The sequence below is a fragment of the Mus musculus genome, chromosome 12 (assembly GCF_000001635.26).
Source record: "Mus musculus strain C57BL/6J chromosome 12, GRCm38.p6 C57BL/6J".
Taxonomy (NCBI): domain Eukaryota; kingdom Metazoa; phylum Chordata; class Mammalia; order Rodentia; family Muridae; genus Mus; species Mus musculus.
The window spans coordinates 108442303-108465943 of NC_000078.6; the positions used below are offsets into that span (position 1 = coordinate 108442303).

The 23641-nt window shown below is 47.5% G+C and overlaps 1 protein-coding gene across 13 annotated transcripts in view; it reads left to right on the forward strand.

The window, feature by feature from the left end:
- The window catches only part of Eml1 (echinoderm microtubule associated protein like 1), a 168575-nt gene that overhangs the window by 71301 nt on the left and 73633 nt on the right, over window positions 1-23641 (forward strand). For all 13 annotated transcript variants that reach the window (XM_017315168.1, NM_001286346.1, NM_001286347.1 and 10 more), the window contains one exon: window positions 21225-21407. In XM_017315168.1, coding sequence (XP_017170657.1) covers window positions 21225-21407 — 183 coding nt within the window. The remainder of the gene's footprint in view (window positions 1-21224; window positions 21408-23641) is intronic.

Below are 23641 nucleotides of genomic sequence, written 5' to 3' on the forward strand. Positions count from 1 at the left end.
GGTTAGGAGCACACACGGGCGTGTCTGCCGTGTGCATGGCCTCCCCGCCACTCAGCACCCACCAACCCCGTCTGAGACAACTCAGCGCACACCAGTCTTTCTGCTCTCACAGAACGGCACTGGTTTACTGAAAATGAAGATTCACGGTCCACACCACCACTCCTCAGCAGAAAAGTGAAAAAAATGTGCTTGCAGCTCTTTACACTGGAACATTTGATTTAAAACAAAACAGAACTTTTATGAGAGCTCTGCTGCTTGTACACTTGTGTGCCAGAAGAGGGTGTCAGATCCCATTACAGATGGTCAGGAGCCCCCATGTGGGTGCTGGGAATTGAACTCAGGACCTCTAGAAGAGCAGTCAGTGCTCTTAACTGCTGAGCCATCTCTCCAGCCCTGAGTGTTTGATTTTTAAAAGTGGTGTTTTCTGACGTGAATTCCATTACAATTTTTTTTGTTCAATGAATTTTGGCTTAAGACTAGGGCAGAATGTCAAACAGTTTCTGAAACTTCTCTACTCGTACTTCTCCTGTGTATGATATGTTTATGTGAAGTGGCTCCTTCAGCATTGGCAATGACTAAAGTCAAAATATCAGTAAACCCTGAGGAATGTTACCAAGGTGCTTTATGTCCAGGAGCATCAGACTGTCAGCTAAAAGTCAACGTCACTCTCCTCATTAGAATGCACATTTGCTCTTGTTTTAAATAAATGGTAGAATGATATGTATGCCAAAGAATTGCTTAAAAAAATTCTTCCCCAGCACTCAGGAGGCAAAGGCAGGAGGGTCTCCGTGAATTTGAGGCCAGCCCGGTCTACACCGAAAGTTTCCAGCAGAGCCAGCCATACATAGTGAGACCTATGAAAGAATAAATGTTTCTCTTTATGATTTATTGTTGGTGAATGTTGGCTTTCTTTCCTGTTTTATAACTCTGCCTACCTCTAGTCATATAAAATATCCTCAGGTGACAGTGGATCTGGACTGGGGAGAGTTTTAGAACAGCCAGGTGCCTAGAAAGCTAAGCCAGTCTGGTCCTGAGAAAGCCGGGTTGGGAAGGGTCCCACTGACTCTCACTGAGTCCGTCGCTTCTCCTCCAGTCCCCCCCTCCCTCCCTGCTTTGTTCAGCAGGAATCTGTGTGTCCTCTGTAAACAAAGCCTGCTGTGTGGCCTGAGGAGCCAGAGTGATTCTTCCCATCTGCCGGGCTTAGTGGGAGTGGCTCAGAGTCCCATCACCAAATTCCTGCAGCGGTTGTGCTCTCCACCCATGAGGAAGCCGAGGGCTTGGGTTTCCCCTGCCCACTGGCATCTCGACGCTGCTGCCTTCAAAGGCCCTGGGGCATAAACGATGAGCACTGCCACCCGTCCCTTTTTTTTTGAAAATGCAACCCTACCGGGATGGCTGTTTATCTCTTGCACACCCAGGACAGACCACTTAACTTGCTGTGCCAGAGGATGTGCCTCAGTTCCCTGTGCCATACACAGGGTTCCAATTTCCCATAAATCCTAAGGGACATATTCTGGGTGACTGTCCTGTGACCTATAAACCTCCGTCTGGTGGCCGCGACTCAGGAGGGTTAATGCACAGTTAATAGTAGCGTGTTTCAAGATGCTAACACTTTGAGTGTGTGTGGGGGTGAGTGGGTTAATTAGATTTAATACTCAGCATGGAACATGCATATTAAAGCATCGCATCTTACTCTGTATGGTACTTAAATTTTTAATTGGCAGTTATTATTTATGCACTTAAATAGACCTTGCTGCATGGCAAATTATTTTCTTGTCTGTCTGTATTTCTTTTCTTTTCTTGATAGGGTTTTCCTATGTAGCCCTGGCTGGCCTGAAACTCACTATGTAGATCAGGCTAGCCTCAAATTCACAGAGATCTGCAGGCCTCTGCCTCTCAAGTGTTGGGATTAATGACATTGTGCTACCATAGCCAGACAGTTTTCTTTCTCTGTCTCTATATTCGGATCTGTCTGTCCAAGGGCCTCTGATTTCTGCCCCTCCTCTCTCATGGAGCTATACAGACAAAGATGGCTGTCGTGTCCCTCAACAGAACAGTCTTGTGGGACCACCATCATAGGTGTACTCAGGCACAGGGGTTCTCATGGGGCGCGTACCTCCCATGACTGCTTGTTTCTGTTCTTCCGCTAGGACTGACGCCCCAGGGATATAAACTCTGTTGCATTTACTCACCTTAGAGAACTGTGTGTTGCCTCACACTGGGAGTGAGCCAGAACTGTTCATCGCCATGGATACGATGGAGGGATGCATTGCATGTCATCTTGACAGTTTAAGCCTATTGGTGCTATTAGGTGCCTGGACAGCTGGGGGCATTGTCTTGCTGTGTTAGTCACCGCCTACAGAATGTGGGTGCCTGACTGAGGACATTCGTGTGGCTGTACCTTTGTGATAGCCAAATAGATGGGTATAGGCAGAGGAAGAAGTCCAGCCAGTGAGTGCTCCTGACCTAAATCTGAGAGTACAGCTGAAGAGGTCTTCTTCTTTGAACCCTCCCCTGATGCCTTTGTGACACTGGGACTAGGGATGTTCTGGCTTACAGACCATCTGGCCTTTGGACAGGCCATACAGCTTTGAGGTGTCCCATGCTTTCTCCCCTAGCTATAAACCTCTCTGTGACCCCTCATGGCTGAATAATGCTCTTCCCAGCATGCCTTTGTCCCACTCTTCTCCCCCACACAATTGCGTCTACAGTTTGGTCCAGAGGGTCCCTCTTTGCAAAGAGATTCAACAGTGGCAAGATTTAGGGGAGGCATTTGGAGGGCAGCCCTGCAGCAGCAGCAAGGGTTAATTAAGGGAATAACATAAACATTTGAACAGAAGCTCAGAATAATTCCAGTTGGGGGTGTGTGTGTGTCAGCGTTAGTTACCCCGCCTTTGGTTATAGAAAGTCTGTGCTTTGTAAAACAAATAGTGCTTACATGGTTTTGCAGAGAAAATGTTTCCAAGTATAGAGTTTCTCTTATCTGAAGCATTGTTAATGAGGGGTGGTGGACCAAGGGTTGCAGACCCCCATACACTGCCAAGAACAAAGCAAAACAAAACAAAACTTTTCCATAGCCCTGTGAGCTCCAGCATCTTCGTCCTTGGGGGCTGGACATGTTGGGCGTTACCCTTTGAAAGGGGTATGGGGTTGGCCCAGACTCGTCTTAGCTGCCCTTCCTTGAAGATCAATCCTGTTATCTGAGCAAAGGGATTATGGGTAGAGCTGAACCAGTTTTGTGTGCTTTGCAATTACCAGCCCTGTGGATTCTGTGTTTCTCAATGAGGGCACAACAAAGGCCACCCATTCACGGGGACTTTTGGTTTATGGGACAAAAATAAAAGTGTCCCAACTTTCAAGTCGCAGTCTTCAAGGCAAAATTTCAGATGTTCTGGCCTATCCGTTTATACAGCAAGTGCATGAAAATTTTGTATGCAGAAAATGATTTTTTAAAAACCGATAAAAGCAATTATCTTTACCTGTTAGAAGCCCCAGAGATATGGCGGCTTTGCATAGTATATAAATCTGAATGGCAGAACTTACCAACGATTCCTTCAGGTATTGAGGAATTCAGACCTCAGCTGAGGCAAATTGAATTTTAAAAGCTTAGGGTCTGAAGAGTTGGCTCAGAGGTTAAGAACACGTTCAGAGAACCCAGGTTCGATTCCCAGCACCGGCATGGAGGTTCCCAACTGTCTGTAACTCCAGGCCCAAAGACTCTGATACCGTCTTCTGGTTGCCAAGGTAACCAGGCGTGCACACGGGGAACATATATACAGGTAGGCAAAATACTCATGCACATAAAATAAAAATGTAAAAGCAAATGCGTTTATTTATGTAAGCATTTATTTAGATAAAATCTCATTGTGTAGTTCAGATTAGGTTCAAAACCATGGTCCTTCCTCCACCACCAGAACGCACTTCAAGATTCCATTTCACTGACCATAAGGTCATTAATATGTCAGGGCACACCCTCTCTGCATGGGAGACCCTTCTCAGAAGCCGGAAGCCATCCACTCCTGCACATGTCGGATGCCAGTGAAGGACCTGGTGGGTGACAAGAGCCATGTGTTTGCCTTCAGATGTTCTGTGGCTTTGTAACTTCTGAGAGTCGATGCTGTTGTTTTCCTTAAACAGGGGAAAATGAAAGGGATATACAACGTTATGGCATGGTCTCTAGTCCTAGCACTTGGGAGGATGAGGCTGGCTGACCGTGAGTTCAGGATCAGCCAAGGTCATCCAGGGAGACTCTAAGAAAAACCAAACCTCAAATGAAATGAAGAGGTTCGGTACCAGAGTTCATCCCAGAAGACAACCAGCAATCTGAAAGGAGGCTCAGTTGTTCCAACTTCTTTATAAAGCACTTTTAAGTTGACAGATTATAAAATTATAAAGCCAAGACTTGGTTATACTCAGATACTCAGCCAAAGCTATGCTCCCAGACCCTGCAGAGCTGGGATCCAAGTGTCTCTGAGACTATTGAGCCTCCATAGCTCAAGGCATGGCATCCCATTCCAAGTATGCCAGGTGCTGCACAGATCCTATTCCTGACTGTGAACTGCACCCCCTGTGCAGAAGGGCTAGCATGTGTGTGAACCTCAGGGGGTCACTGTCCTAGCAAAGATGAATGAATGCCCAGTGAGTGTGTGCCAAAATCAGAAACAACTTTGCAGCTGGGCCAGCTGATAGGCAAGGCTTACTGCTCCAGTAAGGCCAGGCATCCGGGGAGTGGCAGAGCCAGGGTCCAGATGGGTATGAGCTAGCACGTTCTTGTACCACCTATACCTCATGGATCAGCATTGCCCAACCACTTAAGCATCAGCTGTCCTGACTGCTCCCGTGCCAAATGTGAGACCTGTACACCCTTATTTGAGAGAGCCAAGTGCCTTCTAACACAGGGTGACACACTTGTTGTTGTGATCGGCAGTGGCTGATCCATCATCTTCTATAAACACTGGTTTCTGGTTTCTTTTCCGCCATCTTTGTTAAAACGAGGATGAGTGGATAGTTCTTTTAGATAGGCAAATCACAGCCACCTCTTCGTAATACACCCAAACTAGTACATGGTCTGGAAGGATGCCTTGGCCTGCTTGGCAGGCTTGGAGATTAGGTCACATAAGCCACCAGGGACCAGCAGAGGACAAGCTCCAGGTGACTTCGTTGAGTTATAAATGCTAATGAGATTTTTAGGGTGTCTGGCAGTCTTTCTTCCTTCTTATGATCTAGAAGATCATCACTTCGGGGAACCTGGCATTGTGTGGGAGACTTGATGGTTTTGTGTTATGTGTAGAGGGAGAGGTGATCCCTTGGAGAGAGATGTCTGACAGTCTTAATGCCAGGCTTCGTGAAGCATCGCCTGCAGTGGAATGGCTTCTGATGTCCCTATCATGAATGTCAAATGTCATTCCTTTGTCTTCATGCTAACCTTGCCCGCTTACATGAGGGAATGACCAAAGGCAGGAGGTCTGCCTGCTTTTGCTGGAGCCTGACTCCAGTGACAGTGTCTGTAGCAGGTGGGCACTCCTGGTACCGAGGTAAAGATACAGGGACTTGGAGGCTTCTCATCACCAGGTGCCCTGCGGGCCAGGTGAGAAGCAGAGTGACATTCTTGTCATTCCTGGTCCACAGGATTTCTTCTGGCCCGGGGTACCTCTCTGTTTGGCCCAAGTTTGAAGCTGTGTGGTTTGTCTGAGGTGAGGCGAGAGCTAGGGCTGAAGTGGTACAAATGGTGGATGCAAGTCTGAGATTCCGTGGTCCAGCGCCACAGTTGATGTCTAAGAGCTGGGAGGGGTGTGGGTTTTTTTTTAAGGTTTATTTTATTTTTAAGTGTGTGTGTGTGTGTGTGTGTGTATGTGTGTCTGTCTGTCTGTCTGTCTCTGTCTGGGAATATGCACAGATGTGTAGGTACCCATGGAGGCCAGAGGTGTCAGATCCCTTGGAGCTGGAATCACAAGACATTATGAGCCACCTGCTGTGGGTGTTGGGAACTGAACTCAGGACCTCTTCTGCAAGATCAGGAAATGCTCTTAAATCCTGAGCTGTAGCCCCAGCCCACTCTCTTTTGAGGCAGGTCTTACACCTGAGAATCTTGCGAGAAAAGCCAGTTCCATAATGTTTGAGCTAATTTGAAGCAACCTCGAATTATATAGTGACCAAGATGATGGACTCTGGCCATGACCATTTCAGGGTACCCGGAAAATAGCCATGAGTCACATTTGTCAGAGGTGTACAAAGGCAAAAACCACAAGGTCACACTCCCCATCGGGTTCAATCAGGGGCAAGTATATATTCTGACATACTTCCTGCCCGCATATCTCCTGCCTACATCCAATCAGGGGCAAACATACATCCTGATGTATTTCCTGCCCACTTACTCCCCACCTACACTTGATCAAGTACATCTGGGGCAGTTGAGTCAAACAGATTTGTTTACGGAACGAAAACATGCGACTTCTTATTTCCCATAAACAATATAATAACCTCCAACAGTCCAGGAAGCGTCTGTCCTCGGGCAAGTGAGGCTCACAGGTTAAATCTGGCCCTGACATAGGGTTGTGTGTAGTCCAGGCTGGCCTCAAAATCATCTTAGAGCCAAGGATGGCCTTGATCTACTGATTCTCCACTTGTACCCGTGAACTGCTGGGACTGCAGACATGCACCACCACATATGGTTTCTGTAGTGTGAGGAGCACACCTAGAGCGTTGTGCTGGCTGAGCCAGCATGCTACCAGCTGAGCCACATCTGCAGTTCTTGCTTTTGCTCCTTGAGTGTATGGTATGCATACATTGGTTTCGTTTTTTTGTTGTTGTTGTTTTTTTAAAGACAGGGTTGTGCCACGCAGCCCAGCCTGGCCTCAGACTCTCTGTGATCCAGACAGGCCTACATTTAAGATCTTGCCGTCTCCACCTTCTCAGTGCTGGGTTACAGGGCCACCTTGTCTGGCAGCTGACAGAGAGACACCTGTTGACGCCTTCACTTCTCATCCTTCAGCTTGGCACTGTGGCCACTGGTTCTCAGCCTTGTGTCCTAGCTTGTGTTCAGATGACTCTTTCTCCATATATGATCCTGTAATGACACGCCACTTGAGAACCATGAAGTCACCGAGTTGCACAGTGTGCCTGCTTGTGATATATGTATTACACGGCATCAGAGTGTTCTGAGGGACGGTGTCAGCCCTGTGTCCTCGAAAGGGTCTTTAGACAGCTGACACCTGAAAGAAGTTTGTGAAGTTCCGGCTTCCTTCCTCCTGGAAAGGTCAGTGTTATTAAGGTCAAACACTGTCAGTTATTTTCTTTGAGGTAACAGGCTTGTTCCTGGTTGTTATTATTGCATTGTGTGTGTGCATGTGTGTGAGAGTGTATGTGAGTGTGTGTGCGTGTGTATGAATGTGTGTGAGTGTGTATGTGTGAGTGTGAGCATGTGTGTGTTTCGCATGACGTGGAACATTGATGGAGGTCAGAGGACAACGTGCAGCAGTTGGCTTTCGGCTCACCACATGGGTTCCAGCAGTTGAACCTAGGCTGTTAGGCTTGGCAGTGTGCACATCTACCCACGTAGCCGCCATCTCGCTAGCCAGCCCCTCAGACATTTTTCTGAGAAGCTGACTACAGAACTTTCCAGTATGAATAGCTGCAGTTTGTCCAGCAGCCGTTCTCTGAGAGGAGACTCACAGCTGGGTTGCAGCGGGTGCTGCTCTGATCCTGTGGACTGGGCGTGCTTTAGGACAAGACGTGTTTGTGGCGGTTGAACTTGAACAGCATCAATAACTTCAAGTTCATCATAGATGACCTTTCATTTTGACTGTGAGTCAGTGGCAATGAAGACTCTAAGCACCGGGGTCACCGTCTCGTGCTACCTACTGGCACTTCCGCAGTCAGTTCAGACGTCAGCATTGTGACATAGGAAATGACATTGTGGTGTTAGGAAAGTGTTTTTTGACCTCCTACACTTCCGGGGGGTGGGGGGGTTTATCTCAGGATATTTTAAGAGTTGGTGGACTGTGTGTTTAGAATTGCCACTCAGGAAGTTTATAGCTGGTGACTCGTGTGGCACACTCCTGGGGGTGGCTTTGCCCTCGATGTGCTAGGTGCTTACAACACAAAATACCAGCAGTGCAGTTCCTGACTTCTAGGTGCCCTGGCTGAATATGGAAGGGGTCCAGCAAATGGATCTTATGACTGTGAGAAGCATGGGAGAGTCTGTGGAATTCCAGGGGAGGACCCGCAGCTCAGCTCGCTCTTCAGGTAGTGGTGTTCTGGAGAGGATATAACCTAAGCTGAGCTTGGAAGAGCAGCAGAATTGAATCAGGTAAAGAAGAGGGGGTGGGGCAGAGATGGAAAGACTAGGAAGCAGGAAAGAGTGCGCAGCATCTGGGAGATTGCAGGCAGCACAGTAGATGCTGAACCTGGGGTAGGACACGAAGTCTAAAGCTGGGCAAGAAGCCAGCGAGTGTGCACTGTGTGTTTCCCCCTCAGACAGGGGACACCACAGCAGAAATTACAATGGCACTTCTTGTGATTCCTGGTCCACAGTCTCCACACTGCCTCTCCATGTGACCGGACTTTGAAAGTAGCGTACACATGAGGTTGAGGATTTTAGGAAGATCATACTAGTGTAATAAAGAGGGATGGAGGGGGCTGGTAGGGCTGCTGTGGGGTAAAGCAGCTGAGGCTGTTAGAGGAGACCCCAAACAGTAAATGACCAGGGGAAACCAAGGAGGTACAAGGAGGTGCTGAGGAGGTACAAGGGACAGAGACAATGCGTTTGATTGTTTATCATGTAGATATTTAGAGCCAACGGGATTTGGTGATTGATTTGATGTTAATTGTAAGAAATTGGGATTAGCCAAGGCTGTATCTAGGTTTATACATTATTGAGTGGCTGCACAGATGGCCATTCACAGGGGTGGGGGAGCCTGGGAGGAAAAGTGGAAGCAAGGAAATCCGTTTAACATTGTGTCCCGCAGACACACACAATCATGAGTGCACGCGCACACACACATGTATACACACATACATATGCAGATATACACACGCACACACACACACACACACACACACACACACACACACCACACCTATAGCAGACTGAGCTCTGGAGCAGGGGAAGCCTTGGCTAGAGACCCCAGCATAGGTGATGGATGATCTGTAGTCACATGGGATGTGATGACATCTGAGAGTGGCCTTCCATGTCCCTCCTACCTACGGAGGAAAACAGCAACTGTAAACTCTTCAGGAAACCTTTGGGGGTGGTTCAGATGTGCTCACAGTAAGCCTGACACTCCGCAGTGACACAGCTGGATGACGTGTATTTTTGGTCCTGAGTTAACTCAGTCTTCGAGTCTGCACAGGTGGGCAAGAAGCTGATTGTGGGTTTTAGTTGTTTTCCCAGTGACATGATTTTCTCTGGAAAAGAAGGCATTTCTCTTTCCTCTCTTTGGTTTCAGGATGCTCAGAAATTTTACCTTTCTTTCTTGTACTAATGAGCATGCTGGTATAGTTCCTGGACATTGTATGGTCAGGATAGGGAAATAATGGTAGATGTGATACTGTTTTTATGAGAGGCTCTAAGGAGATGAAAGAGAGGAGCTGAAGGTTTGGGTATCAGGAGATGGTCTTCTGGATGTCTGTCCTCAGTGACCACTTTCATCAGCTAAGCCCTACCTAGTAAAGATTCCACACACTCCCAAATAGTTCTATGCTACAAGCAGGAGACCACGCACTCAAATCGAGTGCATGGGGAATGTTCCAGATTCAAACCAAAGCAGTCCATCTGCAATGTTTTCATTTAAACTGTTTCGCTTCTCCTGCATGCCGTCTTTTATCATGACAGTTTTTGTTTGTTTGTTTGTTTGTTTGTTTGTTTTGTTTTGCTGGAGCGAGGGCTAACATAGTTCTTTGTTTTGTCCATGAGTTCTACCTTCATGATTCCCCACGATAAGCTTTGTGGTGTGTGGTTCTTGCTCATAGTGCCTATGTGCCCTAAGAAGCACTCACTCTGTACACTGCAGGGTGGAGGAGAGCCAGGATCATGGCACCTGCAGGCCAGCTTGCACGTGGCAGCTTGCAGGGTGAGGATTATCGCAGATGAGGAGGAAGTTTCTGGGCCTCACTACCTCATAGTTTTACTGTTTAGTTGGTGGCTGAGCCTTAGCTGGTGCAGCGCACACTCAGATGTGCATAACGGGCAAAGCACAGGCCAGCGATGCAGAGGGACGTTTCCCCAGTGACCTGTTGAACTTCTCTGAGGAACTTCGTTCCTAACCACAACTCACACACCTCTACCTCGGATAAGGATCTGGGGGCAGTTCAGAATCGAAGCTGTTTTTGCTTTGATTGACCTCCGAGAAGGGTTGTGTTCAAGCGTCACGTGTAAGCTGACGTCGTGCAGTGAGCTGGAGCAGGTGGATTACAGGGGTTGGGAGGGGTGAGAGGAGGCAGCTGGGAGCTGGCTGTGTAAGCCAGGCTGAGGCACAGCCTCTGTCCTTAACAAGTCTACCTGCAGGGACCACCTGCTCTGTGCTGTCACATGGTTCCACCAGGAGGTCTGAGCAGGGGCTGGCTGTTGTGACAGGATTTCTCATGTTGACTTTTACATTCTTGATGATTTTACTTTGTGTGTGTGTGTGTGTGTGTGTGTGTGTATGTGTATGTGTGTGTATTGTGTGTGCATATGTATGTGTGTATGTATGTGAATTTTGTGTGTATGTATCTGTGTATGTATGTGAATTGTGTGTGTATATCTGTATGTGTTTATGTGTATGCATGTGCATATGTATCTGTGTGTATGTGTGTGTATGTATGTGTGAATATATGTATGTGTGTTGTGTTTGTGTATCTCTGTGTGTTTGTGTGTGCATTATGTGTATATCTGTGTGTACATGTGTGTTTATGTGCTTATGTGTGTATGTTTGAGTATGTGTTTATGTGTGTGTATCTGTGTGTATGTGTGTACATGTTTATGTGTGTGTATCTGTGTGTGTGTACACATGTAATTGTAGGCCAGAAATTGGTGATAATCTCTTCTTCGGTAGGTCTTCATGTTTCTGTTGTTGTTTGTTTTGTTTCTGTTTCTGTTTGCGATAGAATCTCTCACTGGCTGATTTGATGCTTGCTGGCTCTGCTAGACTGGCTGGCCACTAAGCCTTGGTTGGAATCCTCCTGCCTCTGCCTCTCTAGTGGTGGGGTTACAGCCATGTGCTGCCCTCTGGGTTTTATGTGTGTGCTGCGATTCAACTCCAGTTCTTCTGCTTATACAGCAGGCTCCACCCATTGAGCCATGTCCCCAGCTCTTCGTCAGCTCTTAGTCAGAGCTTCGTGCATGCCACTCTACAGCCCCGCAGAAGACAGTCATCACTCTTTCCAGCCAGATGAGCTGGCTGTAAGTCCAACACTGCATGGCTCATTCAGGGTGACGGTGCTCTGGACCTTCTGACTGCCAAAGCTTTTGCTGTTTATTGCACTAGGCCTCCTGTCTCTTCCGACTGTAGGGATTCTACACTGTAAGGACTCTACGAGAGATGATGAAATGGAATAGAGACCCATCTAAAACTCCTCAAGGCTAGTATCTGCAAGTGCATTCCCATATGCTAATACATGGGCTTTGTAATGCTCCTGTGGCTAACCGCAAGCTGTTCACAGTAAGAGGATGTGTGGTTAAATGGCTGGATCGCTCCCCCAATGGGGGCAGGGAGGCCAGAAGGCAGGTCCAAGCACAGTTTTGAAGCTGCCACATCATCTGCAGTGGAATACTGAGTGATCAGCAGACAACCTGGTGCGCAGAAATGAAAAACTCTGGCTGCTCACTTTTGAACAAGGGCACTGCCCAGTGTCTGGGCTAGATTACTTGTGACGAGGAGTTCTGGTGTCTCGGTGGAGAACAGACTTGCTCCACCTCGGCTTTCTCAAAACTACCTCCTTCCAGGGCAGCTCTTTTTCTTTCTTTTTTCTTTAAGTTTTACCTTGACTCTATCTTAATGGTGGCTTGAACACTAACTGCAGAAACTATGTATGAGAATACAGATCCACATCTGTGTTCCCTGGTAACTGACAAACGGACACTTGACATTTGGTTACCTGAACAACAGTAGCCATGTTTATAAGGCAGGTTAATGTTTAATGTTTTCTCTCTCTCATCCTTTCCCTCCCTCCCTCCCTCCCTCCCTCCCTCCCTCCCTCCCTCCCTCCCTTCCTTCCTTCCTTCTCCCTCTCTCTCTCTTTTTCTTCCTTCCTTCCTTCCTTCCTTCCTTCCTTCCTTCCTTCCTTCCTCTCTCTCTTTTTCTTCCTTCCTTCCTTCCTTCCTTTCTTTCTTCCTTCCTTCTTTCTATTCATTTATTTATTTTGTGACAGGGTCTCATTATGTAGCCCTGGCTCTCCTGGAGTTCACTATGTAGACCGAGCTGGCCTGGAACTCACAGAGATCAGCCTGCTTCTGCCCACGGAGTGCTGGGGTTCAACAAAACAAAGAAAAGAAAACATGAACATGCCTTACAGATATTTCTCTACATGCCTCCCATTCCTTAGCCACTGTCTCCCTCGTTTTCTGAGCCTGTTCTGTAGAGTCCCTCTTGGGTGGTCCGTCCAGGGCCAGTTTCTGTGGCACCTGTGTTTGTCTGTTTTGAAATGTCTCTTGTTTTCTCTTTATAGTCAGGAATGTTCCATAGAAAGGTTGTTGAGTTGCCCTGACTCTCCTGCTCAGGCTTATGGTAGAGAAGAACAGTGTATGGCAGATCTTCAAGCCAGAGCATCCACCGTGTGTGCATGTGTGTGCATGTGTGTGTGTGCGTGTGTGTGTATGTGTTGGCTTTATTTTCACATCTTTGGGCTCCACCCTAGACTGCTGATGCCTCTCTCTAGCCTTTCTCTCTCCCAACATCCTTTTCTTTGGCCCACTCTGCCTCACCAGACATGCTGGCTGTCACCAGGCCAATCCATCTGTGTTTTCTGGATCAGCACTAGGTGTCAGCGTGGTGACAAATGTGGGTTCCAGAAGGTTCGTCTGTGGAGCCTTGCCTCTCAGAAGCAGACCAAGGTTCCTTTCTGTTCTAGTTGAGACCCCTAACCTTGCCACACACCCTTGGGTGCCAGCACAGGGTCACAGGGTGCCAGACTGGCTTACAGTGCATAGCTAGCTTTGTTTTATTATAACTTGACTTTTATTCTTTGTAAAACTACCATTAAGGAGACTATGGTGGCAGTGGAGGAGTTGCTCTTCCGATGTTTGTGCCAGTCCCTGGCTATAGAGGTGGCCACCTCCTTTGTGGACAGCGTCAACCATGCTCTGGCCTCATGGAAGCAATAGCTTGACTGAGGGTTCAGAGGTGGCACCTTCTGCTGAGCATGGTGCATCAGGAGGGCTGGAAGCTTGGTGTCTTCTGCTCTGGGTTGGATCTTGCCATGACTGGGTGTGATACACCTTCTCGGACCCTGAACCTTTATGACGAACAAAATTTGATCAAGAAACCACACAACCCCACCCTGACAATTGTGTTCTTTGTAGAAAGAAATGGCACAGTATGTGTGCACAGACTCTGAGCCTGTCATGTTGCTTGCTCCTGTGACACAGGCGTGCCATGTACCATGGTATGCTGAGCTCGCTCTAGGTTTGGGGTAAAGACCAGAGAATAAAACAAATCACGGTACTTACTTTCCAGTGGAATTAACATTTCTGGTGGACACCGTCATGAGCTCATGTCCCGAAGAAACAAAGACAGCAGCTGTGGGGACGAGGCTTCTAGTTCTATAGTTAATAAGCTGAATCTTCCTGTTGCAGGACAGCCTTGGGAGGAGCCAGCAGGGTATCACTGTATCCCCTATTCACACAGGGTCGTCACTGTTCCAGGATTTGTGCCCTGGTTGTTCCAGGCTAACCAAGACAGTTACGGTTTATTTAGTAGCTCCTAGATGCCAAGGAATTTCAGAGTCAGCTCTCAGATGTCCATTCTCCTCAATGTACTGTGTTCCCTGCCTTTTTTACTCTGTTTACTGGTTCTGGGGATAAAACCCAGAGGCTCACATATGTTAGGTAAGCACTCTATACCCCATCCTGTTGCAGGAAATATTAAAACACGGATGGCAAGTCCTGTGCTATACCTTGCTACTCTCAGCCTTGCAGGCCAGTTCACATCTCGTGGAGACTCTCTGACTCAGAGCTCCAAAATCTCTCCACCCAGCTCGCCAAGTTCCCTCTGGCGGGTCGCTACCACACCAGCCCCATGCTTCAAAATCCCCACAGTCTTTGTGGTGCACATCTGGCAAACCCACACTTTGCCACCATATCCCTCTCTCTTGAACCCAATCGAACCACCACGTGAAGGAAAATGCCACACAAACTTAGTTCAGAGACAACGGTAACTCGATCGATCACTGGGTGCAACAACTAGAATCCTAATATTTTTTTTTTTTTTGAGACAGGGTTTCTCTGTATAGCCCTGGGTGTCCTGGAACTCACTTTGTAGACCAGGCTGGCCTCGAACTTAGAAATTCGCCTGCCTCTGCCTCCCGAGTGCTGGGATTAAAGGCGTGCACCACCATGCCTGGCTTAAAATCCTAATCTTTTAAGCCATAATAAATCTAAATCTTCTGGTGGTGAATCCTGGTGGATTCTCCATATAAGTCGGGAGACACTAGTAGCTACATCTTGCCCTCTCACTAGCCCAGTCCAAAAAGCCCCTAACTCTCTCCTGCTTCCTCTCGGGAATTGTCCAACCCAGAAGTCCCGCCTACTCATCCAGTGATTGGTCCCTCTATTCATTCAGGGGAGGGTTCACAAGAAGTCTCCTGAGTCCCTGACTCATTCCTCAATCCAGACAACCCCTCCTGGGAAAGCAGAATTAACATCGAAATCCAGGCATCACCAGGGCCACCCACAAAACCATCCTGCTTCCCATTTTTCACTAAGGAACGCTCCTGTCTGAAATAAGCTTTGACATGAAAGGACCTTTGTTTTATCCTTCATTTCTCTCCACATACATCTAACTGGACCTCTGCCCCTTGCAGCCTATAGCAGGGTTCTGAGAACCAAGCAGAAATCTGTGCTGTCCATGAGCAGAAGAGGATGTAGCTGGCCATGAACTCAAGTCAATTTGGAGTGAGTCCCTAGGAAGAGATCACTGTGGCTCTGTGGGCATAGTATATGCGGTATGTGTGAGTGTGTGAGTGTGTGTGTGTGTGTGTGTGTGTGTGTGTGTGTGTGTGTGTGTACAGCATCTCCATCACACTGCAGTATTTAACGGACTTCCAGACATTTCAAGGATTCCCATGATGCCTTTGGAGAACGTTTTTAGCTTGATAACACTTAGGCAAAGGGTATGAGAACATGGGTCAAGATAAAAGAACTAAAAATTCTACCACACACTCCACTGCAGCCACACGGGGGTGACACCATCAGTTTCCCTCTGACTTAGTGGTAGGAATTCATGAAAACCCGTGTTTGTTTTGAATCTCTGTTCTTCTCTCATCTGCATATGGACCTCACTCTCGCCTCTCTGTAGGTCACTGTCTTGTCAGCCTTGTGCCCTGAGGCATGGTGGGAACCGGATGTTGCTTTGATGTCTGTGTTCCTGTGTTTCTACTATGGATACCTGTTGCTCAGTCTCTCTGTGATATACAGCGGCAGTGTTAATAGTTGTCCCAGCTCATCTGAGACAGGGGAATGCCTGAGAACACTTCACTGAATTGAGCTGACAGATCTTCTGGATCAGATGCAGTCACACATTGCTACTTGGGATGAGATCTTTTCTCCTGGTCTCTACTGACCCACAGCCTCTGCTTGCAAGAGCTCAGCTTACTCTCTTTCAGATCTGGGGTCTCTGCCAAAGCTCCTCGTGCAGGTATTGACAGAACCTCTCTATCAGTCGAGGGCCACCGTGGAATCCTTTCATGACTAATCATAAAATCATTAGCTCCTGTGCATCATGGCATCTGGCTCGAGACACGGAACACACACGTAATTTTCTGTGAAGCGACTTTCAGAGTCACCGCTCCAAGGACAGAACCCAGCCCCAGGATGAGCAGGACTCTGGGTCTGGACTGACCCATGTTGTCTTTGGCCTGGAGGAAAGATAGCTTAAATCCTTCAGCCAGGGTGTCTCCTACCCCTCCAGTCACCCAGGACTGTGTGTGCATCGCACAGGAGGATCATGATTCCGGCCTTAAAATGACAAAGTGTATACCACTTTCCATGCAGAATGTCTTGTGTCCCTTTTCCTGTTAGGTCTCAGAGCATAAAAATACTTTTCTGCAGACAATAGATAATAAAGAAAGTTAAATGTTATGGGACGGTTTTCTGAAGATTGAGCAAAACTTTCTTTTTCATCATTGCATATATGATTTGTTGTGAAATGTTAAATCTCAGTAAGTAGTGTGTGTGTGTATGTGTACATGGAGGTCAAAGGTTGACATTGGGTATCTTCTTCAGTGACTCTCTGCTTTATATTTTGAGACAGTCTTCGTTGTGGTTTCATAGTTTCACATATTGGAATATTTGATCCCCAGTGGTGGAACTCTTTGGGAAGGATTAGGAGGTGTGGCCTTGCTGGAGGAGACAAGTCACTAGTGGTGAGCCTTGTGGCTTCAACAGCCCTTGCCAGGTCCAGTGTCTTTTTCTCTGCCTCCTGCTTGTGGATCAGATACAAACTCTCAGCTACTGCACCAGCGCTATGCCTGACTGCCTGCCTGCCTGCCTGCTGCCTGCTGCCATGCTCTCCACCATGACAGACATGGACTCACCCTCTCAAACTATAAGCAAGCCTCCAATTAAATGCTCCCTCTTATAAGTTGCCTTGGTCATGTCTCTTCACAGCAATAGAAACATAGCTAAAATAGTCTCACACTCTACCTGGAACTCCAGGGATGCACCTAGTTTCATCTCCCCAGCTGGGTATTACAGAGGCTGCTGCACCCCACTTTTATCTGGGTCCTGGGGCTCCAAACTGAGGTCCATACGCTTGTCCTGCAAGACATTTATTAGCTGATCCCTCTTTCCAGTTCTTCCTCCCTGGGCTTTTTTTCCTTCAAGCAATACCTGTCAAAACCTCATGATTTGGGATGAGTGCTTGTCATTTGGATACGCAGCCTATCTGGTGTAGAACTTAGGGTTTATCATTGGCTCTGCCACTGCCACACCATGGCCTTGGATGAGACCTGGGAGATTTGTTCTCATCTGAGATGTGGTTGACAGCTCAGTGCAGGGATGTCCTATAGGCAGAGACAAGGCACTGTGCATCAGAGGCTATGATGCTGGGGCTGGCCGATAAAGGGTGAGTACTTTTACACGGAGACAGGCCCTAGTCTCCTCTTTTAAGATTAACAAGGACAAAATCCCTATTATTCCTTGACCTTTCAAATAGGATGAAAAAACCCATCCCAAAAAACCTAAGCAAATAAATAGGATGAAACACTGTCTCAGAAAAACATAGATAGATAGACAGACAGACAGACAGACAGACAGATAGATATAGGATGAAACAGACAAGCTACCTTTTATGCCATTTTCACAGCTATGAAAGTCATTGATTAAGCTTAATTTTTATAATCACGAGTAGCTACCTGGGAACAGCAGTAAGGAAGAGGAGCTATAAGGTTGTCTTTTTGTTTCTGGAACCAGGGACAGAGCCTGTCTGGTGTCAGCAAGGCTCTGCTCTTGACTGAGGTGGGAGAGGGAGGCTGGGTGGGGACACACTCCTTGTGTCTACCACTCTCTGTGCTGCTTGTGAGGACACCAGTCTTGTCAACCACACTGTGTCTTGAGGTTGTCACTGGGCTGACAGCAGTCTAAGTGATCTCACAGGGCTGTGCGCTGCGGTTTGTAGATTTACTGCAGGCAACTGGCATCGCCAGTGTCTCCAAAGATCAGGCTTTGCTCTCTGTTGCGATAACAATAACGTTAGCAGCAGTGGGCTGCACATCGAGAGTATTCCTAACCTGAAAATTCAAAGTAGAAAAGGCTCTGGAAGCCGAAACTGTTAGAGTATCACCGGGGTGTATTTTAGATTTCAGACATTTGCCATGGCCACTCAATGAAACACAGGCCTGAAAAACTTCAAAAATAGAAGCATCCCTGGTCCGAACGAGTTCAGATAGGAGATGGATGTCCCGCCCTTATGTGGATACACCACACTACCACTGTGTGAGTGTCTCCAGGCCATCAATGTGTTAATACTAGATGTTAGGGACACATTAACATTCATTCTCATAAGAACACCAGGGGCAGGAAAATTGGGCCTGGAGTGGTCAAGTTACTTGCCAGGGTTAATGATCGAGATCAAGAACCCTACTGTGTGTGCCCGGGCTCTGCTCTCTCTACTGTATCTTGTTTCCATCTCTCTAGCTCCAAAATATGAATACTTACTTGCACAAAAGTGTTTAGAAAGACTCGGGCATTGGTGATACATGCCTTTAGTTCCAGCACTCCAGAGGCAGAGGCAGGTGGATCTCTGAGTTCGAGGCCAACCCGGTCTATAGAGTGAATTTGAGAACAGTCAGGACTACAAAGAGAAATCCTGGGAGATGGCTCAGTGAATAAGCGCACTGACTGTTCTTCTGAAGGTCCTGAGTTCAAATCCCAGCAACCACATGGTGGCTCACAACCATCCATAATGAGGTCTGATGCTCTCTTCTGGGGTATCTGAAGACAGCTACAGTGTACTTACATATAATAAATAAATAAATCTTAAAAAAAAAGAAATCCTGTCTGAAAAAACCAAATACATATATAGATAGATAGACAGACAGGTAGATAGATGATAAATAGATTGATAGATAGATAGGTAGATGATAGAGATAGGTAGATAGATAGGTAGATAGATAGATAGATCAGAAAGGGGCTAGAGAGCTGACTCAGTGATTAATAGAATGCACTACACTACCAGAGGACTCAAGTTCAGTTCCTAGCACACAGTGGGCCACTCACCATTCAGAACTGCCTGTATTGTCTCCTCCAGGGGATCCAACACCCTTTGCTGGTGTGTACCCACACACTGACATGTAATTAAAAGTAGAACAGAGTTTTAAAACAGTTCAGACAGTATTCTGGAATTTTGAAATTTTAAATTCGAATTAACTCTGATATTCTGTTAATGATATTGATGATCAAGCTTAGTTATAGCATACATGTATTGTCTTAGTCAGGGTTTGTATTCCTGCACAAACATCATGACCAAGAAGCAAGTTGGGGAGGAAAGGGTTTATTCAGCTTACACTTCCATACTGCTGTTCATCACCAAAGGAAGTCAGGACTGGAACTCAAGCAGGTCATAAAGCAGGAGCTGATGCAGAGGCCATGGAGGGATGTTCTTTACTGGCTTGCCTCCCCTGGCTTGCTCAGCCTGCTCTCTTATAGAACCAAGACTACCAGCCCAAAGATGGCACCACCCACAAGGGGACCTCCCCCCTTGATCTCTAATTGAGAAAATGCCTTACAGCTGGATCTCGTGGAGGCATTTCCCCAACTGAAGCTCCTTTCTCTGTGATAACTCCAGCTGTGTCAAGTTGACACAAAACCAGCCAGTACATGTATACATTAGTTTGTATAATATACTGTAAGTGAAGCAGATACAGAACCCATCGACTGTCACAATAACAGCCTGACATATGTGCTGATGTCCCTACTTTTCTGGTGAAGAAGTTGAGGTATCTGGTGATGAGCAGAGCTGGAATTTTAACACCAATGGTTTGACTCCACAGTGTGTGCTGATTGTAACAGAAGGAAGGCTCTGTCTCTTCCGCTAGAGTTGCTATACGTGGTAATACCTGTTTCATCTTCCTTACAATTGCCACCCCTTTTCGCTGTGACATGGCTCTTTGCTTTTTTAATTTTAATTATATGATACTATTTTTATCTTTGTATCTAAAGTGTGTCTGTTGGGCCATAAGATGGATCATCAGCATGACCCATGTGGTAGGAGAGACTAGATCTGGAAAAGCTGTCCTCTGACTTCCAAATGTGCCATGGCATGTATGAGTGCACACACACACACACACACACACACACACACACACACACACACAATTTCTTAAAGCTCTATGGGGAGTTTTAGGTTAGGGTTTAGCTTAGGGTTTTTATTGCTATGAGAAAACACCATGCTCAAGGTAACTTATAAAAGGAAGAGTTTAATTGAGCTAGCAGTTCCAGAGGGTTAGAGTCTACAACTGGCGGAGTGAAGATGCCATGGCAGCAGGTAGCTGGACCCGCGGTCAAGAGCTCACATCTTGATCCACAGGACACAGAGCACACTACCAATGCCACTAAGTTTTTGAAACTTCAAAGCCCACCCGCCGGTGACATACTTCCAACACAACCACACCCCCTAATCCTTCCCAAATAGTTCCACCAACTAGGGACTAAGTATTCAAACATCTGAGGGTATGGGGCCATTCTCATTCACACCTCGGCAGGGAAGTTGGTGTGGTAGGTATGTAGTCAGTGAGGAGGAAGATTCTAAAAACGAGGTGGTAGAGACAAGGAAGGTGTCCAGGGCTGGGAACTGTGCCTCTGGATAAGGTGACACCCATAGCTGTCACATAAGGATTTCTTTACCGGACAGATTTGACCACCCAATGCTTTGTCCTTCAAAGAGTGGGACCATGTTTCCCCAGTCTGTGCTAATCTGGGCCTGTGCTCTGCATCTGAAGCTCTGAGGGCCACGTCTGGTGTTGCTATGGACATCCTCCCCTTGATCTGGGTTCATCTCCATCTGCATAGCTAGCGCTGTGTGGTCATGGTTTGGGGAGGATCTTAGAGATGCAAGATGGATTCAGACCGACCTGCTGTGGTTTCAAGAGGCTGAGTGGCTACAGGCTTAGCACACCAATGGGCAGTGTGGTCCTCTGACCACAAACTTCTGGTCAAGTAGCACCAGTGGATAAAGGCAAGAGGAGTAGGCAGAGGGTTCTGCAATGTTGAGGACTTGATGTAAGCAGAGTCTGATATCACTTGGACCCTCTAGGTTCCCTAGACCACTGAGCAAGCAAACAAACGGGCTTGCACTTAGAAAGATGAAGTGCCAGTCTAGACGTTAAACGTGGCAAGCCCATAGAGCGTGCGTGATGCTGGTAATGGGAGGAAGAAAGAAACGTCCACAAAGTGAACCGTCTCACGTGATTCTGCCAACAAACCATCGTCTTAGGTCGGCAGAGTGTATCACGTGCAAGCGGTGTCCCCGCGAGTGCTGGATCTGGTTGTCATGGGCTGTACGTCACTCACCTGACACTTCTCTCTGGTCTAGATGACAGCGCGTCTGCTGCCAGCAGCATGGAGGTGTCAGACCGCATCGCCTCTCTGGAGCAGCGCGTCCAGATGCAGGAGGATGACATTCAACTGCTCAAGTCAGCGCTGGCCGACGTGGTTCGGAGGCTGAACATCACGGAGGAGCAACAGGCTGTGCTCAACAGGAAAGGACCTACCAAAGGTGGGCATGATGCAGCATCCGTGACTCACCCCAAAACTGACTCCAAATCAAAATGCCCCGAGCCCCACCCACTGAACCAATCTCACTAAGGTCGACAGTCTTTGTTGGTGTGCTTTGGGTGAGTTGTCCTGTGTGATGCTGAGGTGGGTCTTTGTAGACGCTCCCTAAATGCTCTTTGAGTCAAGGAAGGGACCATGCACACGGACCACTGAGGACAGTTAAGTTTGCATGAACAGAGAGTGCTGACAGAGAAAGCCTCAGCCCTTTCTGGAGGTTCTACCCAGAAAGCCCACTGGTATATCCCATCTCTTCCTGTGTCCTCAGCTTATACCAAAGCACACGAAAGTCATGTGATGCATGGCGGCCCCTCCCTCCGTCTGGGTGTAGATGTGGGAGGCCCTCTTTAGAAAGCTGAGTCCAGAGGCATCTAGCTGGCCGGTTTGCTCGGTTTCTTTTAGTGTATGTCTTTGGCTGCTTTTGAGACCCTTGTACTACCTGTGGGGACACAGCCTTCAGCAGAGGTCTGTACCAGTGGGTTTCTGGTCAGTTCAAGCCATTATTTCATGCCCCTCCCAGGACACAGCCTACAAAGGTGGAGCTCATGTGAAGTAACTTTGTAGTGATGGAGCCTTCACATTTCAGAAACAAAAGTTGTCATAATGCCCCTCACTTCGTGCATATCAGTGCCCTGACATTTACTTCTGAGGGCAGTGGCTCAACTTTCGCCAGAGTTGATTTTCTGGCTGTCCCATCCAGGCAGTGAGCTTCCCCTGCTTAAGACACCCTGAGGTTGTAGTATGTTAAAGTCCCTTTGCAACGCCTTTCGTCGCTGGGCGTGGTGGTGTGCACCTTTAATTTCAGCGGTCAGAAAGCAGAGGCAGGTGGAGCTCTGTGACTTCTAAGACAGTCAGGACTACACAGAGAGACCCTGTCTCCAAAATAAAACAAGAACAAGAACAAATCTTTCTTGAACCATGGAGATAGCTCAGTCAGTAAAGTACTTGCCATGCAAGAGTGAAGACCAGAGGACAGTCCCCACTGCATGAGGTGGCATGGGTTTACAGGTTATGGTTCTAGTGCTAGAGAAGATGGCTTCCTGGGTGTCAAGTTGGCCTAGCCTACTTGGCAAGCTTCAGGCCAATGGGTGATCTTGTGTTTAAAAGCAAGGGACATGAACTCACCTGTGCAGGTGTTCTCTCTCCCTCCCCTCCCCTCCCTCTCCACCCTTCTTCCCCTCTTCCTCTCCCTTCCTCTCCCTCTCTCTCCTTGCTTTTTTTGTTTGTTTGTTTTTGGTTTTTTTGTTGTTGTTGTTGTTTTGTTTTATTTGTTTCTTTGAGATAGGGTTTCTCTGTGTAGCCCTGGTTGTCCTGGAACTCACTTTGTAGACCAGGCTGGCCTCGAACTCAGAAATCTGCCTGCCTCTGCCTCCCAAGTGCTGGGATTAAAGGCGTGCGCCACCACTGCTCGGCTCTTTCTCTCCTTGTTTCCTGGAAGCTTGGATTGTCACTGGAGTCAGGAAAGGGCTGTCTAACATCTAATCTCCTTGGCCTCTCTCAAGCCTTGCCTTCTCACCCCTTGGCTAGGTCTCCCCTCTATGGAAAGGAACCCATCCCTTGTCCTTCCTGACTTCTGAGGGCAGAACTACATCAGAGGCACACACTACCCTCAGCTCTGTATTTTGAATAATCCTTTCCAGTGACCTTTGCTTCTAAGTTCCAAAGCAGTTGGGGGTATTTCGGACCAGAAACCCAGTTATTTTAGACGTTCATGACCCGCTCAACTTTCCACAAATAGATCTGATGACGACAGTGTCCCAAAGGGTGCCTTGAAAGAAGGCTCTGGGTTTCTAAAATCTCCTTATGTTTGAAGAGTCTGGGGAAAGAACAGACAGGGTTCACTCAGGGTTTTTTATTTTACTTGACGATGAGTGACGAGTGACAAACTGGAAAGAGATGACTTTTTCACGGTGACCTAACACCTCGCTGTGTGCCGCTTTCATGAGTGGAAATCGTCATTGGTTTGAAAGACACTGAGAAATGAAAGGAAATCAGGAGAGTGGGAGACACGCATCTTGAGGGGCGCCACGGCCCTACACTACGTCATGGGGAGGGGGCGGAGCTAGGCATTGGAAGATCTGGGGGCGGAGCTGCGCATCTGAGGCTCTGGGGGCTGGGCCTGAATTTTACAGAGCTGTGGTGTTGGGTCCTGGACTGTAGGAGAGTAGAAGAGGCAAG